This window comes from Cucurbita pepo, chromosome LG01, assembly GCF_002806865.2.
Source record: "Cucurbita pepo subsp. pepo cultivar mu-cu-16 chromosome LG01, ASM280686v2, whole genome shotgun sequence".
NCBI classification, from domain to species: domain Eukaryota; kingdom Viridiplantae; phylum Streptophyta; class Magnoliopsida; order Cucurbitales; family Cucurbitaceae; genus Cucurbita; species Cucurbita pepo.
In genome coordinates this window covers 10,628,894-10,639,435 of record NC_036638.1, presented here as the reverse complement: position 1 = coordinate 10,639,435, position 10,542 = coordinate 10,628,894, and the positions used below count along the sequence as shown (strand labels likewise).

Below are 10,542 nucleotides of genomic sequence, written 5' to 3'. Positions count from 1 at the left end.
GTTAACCAACATTCGTTAACTACTAGGACACTCCACTATAGCCTAGTAGTTGCACTCCTCTCACTATAGATATATTTCTGTCCATTTGATATAACCATGATTAGTAAGTCAATCCTTCACAGGTTGTTCATAACTAGAGCTGGGTCAATTTACCATTTTACTCCTAAAGTTACTTCTTGTTCCTTATGTCCCACTGATCCTTTGATAAACAATTGGTTTTTGTGGTCCAACCAGTAAACCAAATCCCTCTCAGGCCAATGAGAGGGTGGGGCCCCTTGTTCAAGACCTAGAGTCAGAGAGAACTACCTCTCTTCTATCCTTATAAAGTGAGTAGAAATTTATTCCATATTGCACCCTATGTCCCCAGCTATTCACCCAGTTTTACCCTTGAAATAAGAGGCTTATTGAGTCAGCGATCTCGAACCACTCTGAACCATGCAAATCTAAAGATAATTCCGAATAAACAGGAGTTCATGGTTAGCTCAGGATTAAGATCGAGTTACCTAGGTCATCAAATGAAAAAATCAGTCTCAACAGTAAACGACATTATAAAGTGAGAGTGGTTTTTTTCATGGTCCGATCGTATGCAATACTCATTGCATAGGACGCCCCAACTCACATGTCTCCGTATGTACAATTTAGTGATTACATTGTTTATATCATATATAAAAGTGGGCCGCATCCATAGTGTTTCCACGATATGACACTCAGCTTTATCCCTGTACTATAGATCATTTTGACTATATACTTGAACTTGATCCACTCTTATGTCTTACATATAGTTCAAGTAATCATATTATAGTTAGAGTGTTCTTAGCTTATTGGATTTAGATTAATAATTGTAAAATTCACTTTATTTAATAACAATTTTTACTTAAAATAGAATATGTTTTTGTTTACAAACTATGAGTTTTAGAACATAAAATCCAACAATGATATGGTATGACATGTCATGATATGTTTTGAAATAAGGAAATCTATGATGCACAACCTCATTATGTCATGTCATGTCATGTCATGGAAGTTATGTTAGGTATGAAATGATGTATTAAGAATTATGTATGCATAATTACCCGATTTAATTTGTTTTGAAAGAAGGGAGGTTATCTTACATCATTTATTATGTCATGATGGAAAGTATAGGAACCTCATGCATAACTGTGTGTTCACGTGCATCGAGATATTTCCCATTATGATGAGTACAAACGCGTATACTATGACTAATTATGACCATCATGTTTCCCATTATGATACGACAGTCGTTATTCCCTCTGGGTGTCATGCAATAGCCCCTCAGCGAGTGCTAGCTCAACCAACAAAGCCAGGGGGTACGCGATCCCGCCTAGTAGGTCCACGTTCGCATGTGTGGATAGTATGTAAAGAAGTACTACACATCCGATTTAGCCCAAATGTGTCACTTACTACATATATTTCAAAGTTAAAAGGGTAAAAACTATATTCTATTCTTTATTATGAAATAATATTAAATTTATTAAAATGTTTTAGAAATTATAATAAAAATAGAAATCATTCATTAAAAAAATTAAAATTTATGAAAAATTTCGCTTGGAAAATACGATATCCGCAAAAATAAATACAAAAATAAATATAAATGTAATATACTATATTTAAAAAAAAAAAAAAAGCTGTAACTTTAGCATCTACCCCCGAGTTCCCTACATTCTTTTCCTAATTGGACTCGCAGAATGAGATCGTACGGCTGTGGTCTACTTGATCTTCATCACCTAAAACGTGGCAGCCATCGGGATTTCCGATGTAGAAAACTACGATAGGTCGGATAACACAGGATCATATCTTCGGTGCTGTATAAATAATTTTCTATTAAAAAGGCAATGGCAAAAGAAGACTGGTTGGTAAATGGTAGCCATCGTCCTTTTCTTCTATGCTCCGTCCTTTGGTCGTCCTTTTTTCTTTCTCCATTGAATTTAGATTCACCGACGGAAATCCTTTTCATCCAAGTTTTAGCTTCATTCTCAAGTAATCGCAATCCAAATCCCTTTTCATTTGCAACTTCGGCTACCCATTGGTCTCCGGCGTCACCCATCCACGCACGCGCGAGTTCCATCCACCTATTGCGCGCCAACTCCGTCCCTCGTCAAACGGCGACGACGAGTTTTCCTCCCTCGGGGGATCTTCTCTGCCGGTGCTTCTGTTGGCGGCGACGCTCCTTCTGCGATGACAACACCCAGATTCGCGACGGCGCGAACTACTTTTTGGCAGCTCGATGACTTTTGGCGGGGACGCACAACCCGAACCCATACGAATACAATTCAATAAGGACCCAATTTCTTTTCGGCAAGATTTAGGCGGTAAACCCTTTTGAATTTGATCGAAGTGTTTTAGAGTAGTTTCGAACCCTTGGAATTCCTCTCTATTTAGGTTTGGACTAGTTTCGGATTGATTGAACATAGTTTATGGTCCACGTTGGCAACGCCTCCTCATAACCATTTTGACTTTAATCAAGAATTTGGAACTGAGTTCGAACCTCGAAATCTTGTCTTTCTTGTTTCAGGAACCGTTAGAATAGGCTAGGAATACTTTACATTTGTATGTAGTTTTTGTTGGTTGAGTCTGTTTTCCCTATGCCTTATATGGTGTATGTCTTGTTTGATTTTTTTGATAATTATGATTTATATAATGCCATTCCTGAACTCTTAGATATTTGGATGTGTTTGAACATGCTGAGGTGTTAGTTATAATATTGTAATGTTGAGCATGCTGTGGTGTTGTGATGTTGAGATTGACTGGAAAAGCATGATGAATGTGTTCATGTGGTCTTTCGGCTAAGATCATGGTCTTGGAAGCATGATATAGGATTGTCCATTCTTGTGAGACTGTGAGTCTTATTAGTGAGAAAAGGGTTAGAGGACTTTAAGTTTTGAGAAAAGGAAGTAAGGTATATTTTTTTGGATGGGAAATAATTTCATTGATGATATAAACTTACAAGATATAGAAAATGGGAAACCCCCCAAGGATAGATCTATAACAGGCTTCCCTAATTAGAAAGGAGGGAAGCAAAGCTGTAGTGATGGAAAAGGAGAGAGCATTTACACCAAGATACAACCATATTGACCATAGCATAAAAAAAATCTACAGAAAGATCATTCCTTATCTTGAAAGATTCTTCTATTTCATTCTTGCCATATAATCCAACAAAAGGTTCTGATAAAGTTCTCCCTAGGAGTCTCCTTTCCCTTTTGAAGGGTGACCTCCTGGAGTGTAACTTGGAAGCAACTTGGGATCATTTGGTAGGATCCTTTGTCAACAAGAGAGGGTAAGGTGATATTCCAGAAGTTCACACCAAAATTGCAAGAGAGAATCAAATGACTTTGTGTTTTTGAACTTTTCTTGTTGATTTCACACCATTGTGGGTAGAGAACCAGGTAAGGCATCCTTCTTTGTAACTTGTCATCTTTAATGATAGCTTTGTGGGAAAGTTCCTGACCTTTCCAAATCAACTCGTAAGGCTTTGGTACTTTGTCTTTGCTACAGGGTAAAGATCACGAATGAGGGAGCTAGTAGTAAAAAACCAATTGGATTTTTGTTCCCATATTCTCTATCAATTTCGGTTGAAAGAACCACTAAAGATAGGCAATGTAAAAGGGAGGCATATTCATCAATTTCAGCATCTCTTTTGGTTTCTTCTCAACTTGAGATTCCAAATATCCTTAGCATGCACCTGTAAGTCATGCACCACCACTACTTTACCAGGGGAGAGGTTATAAATAAGGGGGAATCTTCTATAAATAGGCCCATTTCCAAGCCAAAATTCGGTCCATAAATCAACCTTCAATCCATCCCCAAGCTTGTAGTTCATCTATGTCCTATATCAAAGTTGTAAAGTTCAAGATAGATTTCCATGGGCCTCTTGCTGATTCTACAAATGTTTGCCTAGTTTTTTTTTTTAGAGTTGTGGTGTCATATATTGCATCAGCTACTTTTCTCCCAAAGGCTGTTCCTCACCTTGGTATTGCCAAATCCATTTTGCCAAGAGAACTATATTTACAAATGGTTGAGGCTTTTAAGTTGGTGAATATTTGTGCATCTTGGGTAAAAATGGATGAGGGATGATACAAGGCTTTGGTACAATGGTCAATGATCGATGTGATTAGTCCATAGAGCAAGTTTTGTGGTGACCGTGGAATACTAATATGTTGCTAAGTCATCATTGCGTCATCAATACAAACAATCATGGAGCAATGTAACAGCTCGAGGTCTTGAATACAAATGGTCAAGGGTCAAACGTTGAGTACTGTAAACTACAGAGAAGCATTGAGGCCGTAGGTACTAATGGTCAGAGGTTGATGCGACTCGAAGGAGTCAATCGTGAAGAGCTTGTGAATGCGAAGTAAAGAGAGTTATGGGAAATAGAGGTGTTTGAAAGAGCTTTGAACAGGAACATTATGCATAATATGAAGTCATATGTTGAGCATGTTTCTTATGTTACTCGCTTTCCATATAGTACGTGATTAGCTTGTATGTAAGATACATGATATCGTAATGTACATTGTATGTTGTTTGGTGGCTCCTCAGGTGGGAGCTATGTACTGATTACACTTGTACGTATCCCTCCATTTCCCATTGGTGATGTAAAAGAGGAGGTGTCCCCAAAAACAACTCGGAGCCTAAACTATGATTTACTTATATGGTTGAATTTAGTTCTTTGAATATGTTGCTTGATCATTCTTTTACTAATTTTTCTTTAAATGAGTTTGTTGTTTTACTTGGGATCAAGTTTGAAAATCTAGTAATGTGCCTTAATGTAGGCTAGAATTTTGGGGTGTTACACAGATGGCGAGTAGTGTTGACGAAGACGTAGATGCTGTGCTCAGTGATGTTGAGGGTGATGAACATCCTACTGTGATTCAGAATCCTTCTACTGAAGAAATCTCTGTTGAGAGGTTTAGAGAGATTCTTGCGGAGCGTGATCGTGAGCGGAAAGCTCGAGAAGCAACAGAGAATTCAAAATCAGAATTGCTAGTGTCGTTTAATCGCTTAAAGGCGCTTGCCCATGAGGCGATTAAGAAGCGCGATGAGTGTGGGAGGCAGCGGGATGAGGCATTAAGGGAGAAGGAAGAAGCCTTGAAATTGAATGAAAAGGTTTCTGCAGAGTTGGCTGTGGCAAATCAGCAGAGAGATGAAGTCTCAAAGCTTAGGGATGAGATTACCAAGGAATTTGATGAGATCCTCAAGGAAAGGGATGCTCTGAGATCAGAAATTGGTAATGCATCCCATATGCTAGTGACTGGGATTGATAAGATATCTGCAAAAGTGAGCAATTTCAAGAATTTTACAGCAGGTGGGTTGCCTAGGTCTCAAAAATATACTGGATTACCTGCAGTTGCCTATGGAGTTATCAAGAGAACAAACGAAATTGTTGAAGAGCTTGTTAGACAGATTGACACCACGGCGAAGGAAAGAAACGAAACCAGGGAACAAATGGAGCTTAGGAATTATGAAATTGCCATTGAGGTTTCTCAGCTTGAAGCTACGATTAGTGGGCTGAGGGATGAGGTTTCGAAGAAAACTTCTGTTATTGAAGACTTGGAAAACACTCTCACCAAAAGGGATAAAAAGATATCTGAAATTGAAGCAGATTTGTGTGGTAAATTAACTAGGGCTGAGGATGAAGCTTCTGAACTGAGGCAGGTTGCGCAGGAGTACGATGATAAGTTAAGGAATTTGGAGTCAAAAGTAGAGTCCCAAAGGCCTTTACTTATGGATCAGTTGGGTTTCATTTCAAAAATTCACGACCAAATTTATGATATTATTAAGATAGTTGATGCCAGTGATATAGACCATTCTGAATTTTCAGAGTCATTGTTCCTCCCTCAGGAAACAGACATAGAGGAGAATGTCCGGGCGTCGTTGGCTGGAATGGAATCTATATATGCATTAGCAGTACTTGTCATGGATAAGACAAGGAGTTCAACTCAGGAAAAGATTCGTGAAATTAAGAATTTAAATGAAACAGTTGCGCAGTTGCTCAAGGAGAAAGAACATATTGGAAATTTGCTAAGGAGTGCATTATCTAAGAGGATAACATCTGATCCCTCAAAAGCAAATCAATTATTTGAAGTTGCGGAGAATGGTTTAAGGGAGGCTGGGATTGATTTCAAATTCAGCAAGCTTCTTGGAGACGAGATTTTTTCAACATCTAGGGACAATGGTAAAGCAGTAGATGCAGAGGAGGATGAAATATTCACCCTGGTAAGTGCATTTGTCTTTTATTATAAGCTTTTCCTTTAAATGATATCAAGTTTTAAATTTCTTTTATGTTCTCTTGCAAAATGCAGGCTGGTGCTCTGGAGAATATCGTGAAGGCATCTCAGATTGAAATCATTGAGCTACGGCATTCACTGGAGGAATTAAGGTACGAGAACATATATTCAGCAGTCCCTGAGTTGCTGATTTTCTGATTAAAACAAACCCTTGGACTTTGTATTTGTGATTTACTTCAGGTATTGGAGTCTCGCAGAAATGACCATATTTATAGAATTATACTTGTGCATATGTAATCTCTGCTGATTTTGACCTGTAATTTCTTTGCATTNTTTTTTTTTTTTTTTTTTTTTTTTTTTTTTTTTTTTTTTTTTTTTTTTTTTTTTTTTTATCTTACATGTGTTAAGGGCAGAGTCAGTTGTACTTAAAGAGCGTCTAGAATCCCAATCCAAGGAGCTTAAACTTAGATCGCTTCAAATTATGGAACTTGAAGAAAAGGAGAGAGTTGCCAATGAAAGTGTATGTAATTAATTGTTCATTGATTTAAGTTAATTGTTCATTCGTTTCTGTTCATAATTATTGGGTTTTGGGTTTCTTCGTGATTTAGGTTGAAGGGTTAATGATGGACATTACAGCTGCGGAAGAAGAAATCATGAGATGGAAGGTAGCTGCAGAGCAAGAAGCGGCTGCTGGCAAAGCTGTAGAGCAAGAGTTTCTGGCACAGGTATGCTTGCTTCTAACTTGTCTGGCACAGGGTTCGGAGTATTGTTTATAATCTAAATTTTCATGAACAAAAAAGTTACCCAAGGGACCTTATTTATATCAATTTGCAAGTATTCTTGTTATCTTTCCCATTGCATGGTCTGGACCTGATAACTTGGTTACTAGTTCATACAAAGCTACTTCTTGTGCAGCCTATAATCAAGGGCTTTTATTCTAATTTGTAATTATGATTACTGAAAGTATTAGTCTTTTCCAGCTAAATACTTTATGATAAGAGACTTGAATTTGGCATTGGCAGATCTCAGCTGTTAAAGAGGAAGTTGAAGAAGCAAGGAAGGTGATGTTGGATTCGGATAATAAACTCAAATTCAAAGAACAGACAGTAAACGCTGCCATGGCAGCCAGAGATGCGGCGGAGAAATCATTGAGACTGGCGGACGTGAGGGCGTCCAGGTTGAGGGAGAGGGTGGAAGAGCTTACCCGACAGCTTGAAGAGCTCGATAAACGAGAAGATTCGAGAAGAGGATTAAATGGGAGTAGATACGTTTGTTGGCCATGGCAGTGGCTTGGACTCGACTTTGTTGGCTCTCGCCGTTCTGAAACACAACAACAAGAGAGTTCAAACGAGATGGAACTTTCTGAGCCACTTCTCTGAGATATTTTTTTCATTTTTCTTTCCTTTTATTTGGGTGTGGGTGGATGGGTTGGTGATTAGTTCTTGTATTTATTGTGAAAATGAAATGTTAGAAGATTATAGAAAAATACATCACGTGCCTTGTTTGGTATTGAATGCTCTCTCGGGTGATCGATTGTTTTTCATATAACATTGGTTTGAGCAAATGTGAATATAATATTAAAACGCTATTCTTTCACAACAATGTTCTCTCCCATCTGAGCTTTGCACATCATCTGATTCGTTCTTATTAGAAGTTAGTAATGATGATGCATACAAGACTATCCATTATATATGTCTATAAGCCATAAAATGGTACAATCAGATGATCCGTCATGGAACTTGGACTACTGGATGGTATGTAACTGGCATAAGTTTAAGAGGCAACTTTGGAGATGGCGAGGCTGAAACTCGAAAAGCTTCGTCAAAGAGCAAACTTGATAGTCGTGAAGAGGTGTTACAAACAACCAAAAAGTTTTGTAAGGCAAATGAGGAAGTCCAAACTCGAGAGGATAATGACCCGGCGTAGTAAAACAAAGACGAAAAGAAAAAGACGGGTACCCGTGCTATGATGCTTACTGTCACGGTCATGCTCGTCCAGGGCGTGTTGCCCATGACCACATGACCATGCCAAGCCAAACCCTTTATGTTTTTCCATGTTGTAATGCTTTACTTTTGTATTTGTAAGGGAGTATGACGTTTCGGCAAAAATCATGTCTAGGCTTGCCAGACATGAAATGCCTCAAAATGTATTATAGGGGGATATGACTAGTTGTCAACTTCTCCCTGCCCGATAGTTATATGCTGTAAGCCGTTGTTGTTGCCTTTTTGCTTGCATCACATATAACACCAATTTCAATCTCTCAAATCTTGCTTTCAAAACTCTCTTTTGAAATCTCTCTGCCCCGTTTTCTAAAATTTCTTGAATCGGGGCCAGAGGCTCGAGCATACGTTGCTTGGCAGTAGGCGACGCAAGAACGAATAGGCTTAACTCACTTGTTGCTGGGAAGTGAGTGCCGCACAATCACAAGTCCGCTGCCATCAAAAGTTTGATTGTGACAAGTGGTATCAGAGCTTTGTTAGCTTCGTGACATATTAAAGACCGAAACCATGTTGACGATAAAGTCGACACAAAATCACAAGCCAACCGGCTTACTTTGATAGAGGAGGAAATGTTGTTCTTCAAAGAAGTCCCTGACACCGTCTGCTTCTTGGAAGCACGATTGATGGAATTGAATGAAAAAGTCGAAGAAATCGACACAATGAGCAACCGCCTAGACGGATTGCTGATCAAAGAACTAATGTTTCGAGTGGACTCGCTCAAAGAAAGAGTTACTCCTACGAGTAGCTCAAGACCTGTTGGTAGCTCTGATAGCTTTGTCGCGCACAAAGAGGGATGTGGCGAAGAGTTCGACGAGCTAAAAAATACCATGATGAAGTTGTTTAATGGATTAGCTGACGAATTCAGAACAACGATCGATGCCATCCAAGGAAAGATGGCCAAGATGAACACCCGAATTGCGGTGACCATGAAAGCCGTGGAGAATGTCTCGTCAGGGCAAACTCATACAGGACCCAACAAACTGAAGTTCCCATATCCTAGAGCCTTCAAAGGGAACTGGGACACCAAAGAGTTGGAAAACTTTATCTTTGATGTCGAACAGTACTTCAAAGCATAAGAGCTTGTACTGAAGACATAAAAGTTACAGTAGCTACAATGCATCTCATAGACGATGCAAAGCTTCAGTGGCGTTTGAATGTGCAAGACATTGAAAATGGATTATGCACCATCAACTCATATGAAGACCTCAAGAGAGAGTTGAAGGATCAATTCTTCCCCGAAACCTAGAATACATAGCAAGGAAAAAACTACTAGCACTAAAACAAACTGGAAGCACAAGGGAATATGTCAAGCAGTTCTTGACCTTGATGTTGGATATCAGGGGCATGTAAGAGAAAGACAAGGTATTCCTCTTCATAAATGGGTTGCAATCATGGGCCATGACAAAAGTATACGAGAAAAAGGTTTAAGACCTAGCCACCACAATCGCCAATGCCGAAAGACTCCTAGACTTTGGAAGCGAAGCTAGTTTCCAAAGAAAAATTACACAAACCTCAAATACTGGGGGAAAGCATATAAGCCGCAAGGCCATCAAAACAAAGGCCCCAATAGGCCAAACGGAAGTAACGACAGACCAAATGGAGGGGCAGATAGACCTCCTCATAATAACCAAGCGGGGACATCTCGAGGACCTTACCCTCAAAAGAACTACCCAACGATGCCTTTATAGTGCTTGTTGTGTAAAGGCCCCCACAAACTGTCTTACTGTCCTCACCGAGCCTCTCTCAGTGCACTCCAAGTGTCCATTCAAGAGAGCAACGACACAGGAGTCGAGACTACACAAGACAAGAAGGAAGATCAAGACAACCCCTGAATGGGTGCGCTTAAATTCCTGTCATCCCTCCAACGGAAGGTCGACCCGAAAGAGATAATAAAGAAAGGGCTTATGTTCATAGACACAACAATAAACTAACGACTGAGCAAGAGCACCTTGATAGACTCAAGTGCGACCCACAATTTCATTGCCGACCAAGAAGCCCGAAGATTGAAACTCACCATAGAAAAGGAACCCGAAAAATGAAAGCTGTCAACTCCGAGGCCTGGCCTATCGTGGGAGTCTCCAAAAGAGTCCCCTTGAAATTAGGGGCCTGGTCAGGAGAAATGGACCTTGTCATGGTTCGTATAGACGATTTCCATGTGGTACTTGGGATGGACTTCCTCTTAGAACAAAAAGTTATCCCAATGCCACTGACGAAATGCTTGGTGATTACCAATCACAACCCCACAATAATACCTGCAAGCATCAAGCAACCAAGTAACCTTAGAATGATCTCTGCCATAC

General features: G+C 39.5%; 1 protein-coding gene across 3 annotated transcripts; it reads left to right on the top strand.

Annotated features, from left to right (window-relative positions):
- The first annotated feature begins 1,875 nt into the window (after positions 1 to 1,875).
- Positions 1,876 to 7,844, top strand: LOC111792904 (myosin-3-like). 3 transcript variants are annotated; one of them, XM_023674533.1, is made up of 6 exons: positions 1,876 to 2,330; positions 4,813 to 6,231; positions 6,318 to 6,394; positions 6,651 to 6,762; positions 6,851 to 6,967; positions 7,265 to 7,621. In XM_023674533.1, the coding sequence occupies exons 2-6, from the start codon at positions 4,813 to 4,815 to the stop codon at positions 7,619 to 7,621; spliced, it is 2,082 nt and encodes a 693-aa protein (XP_023530301.1). In that variant the 5' UTR covers positions 1,876 to 2,330. The 3 variants fall into 3 exon arrangements, with proteins under 3 accessions (XP_023530301.1, XP_023530299.1, XP_023530309.1); XM_023674531.1 differs by having other exon boundaries at positions 4,788 to 6,231; XM_023674541.1 differs by lacking the exon at positions 1,876 to 2,330 and having other exon boundaries at positions 7,265 to 7,844.
- The last annotated feature ends 2,698 nt before the right edge of the window (positions 7,845 to 10,542 follow it).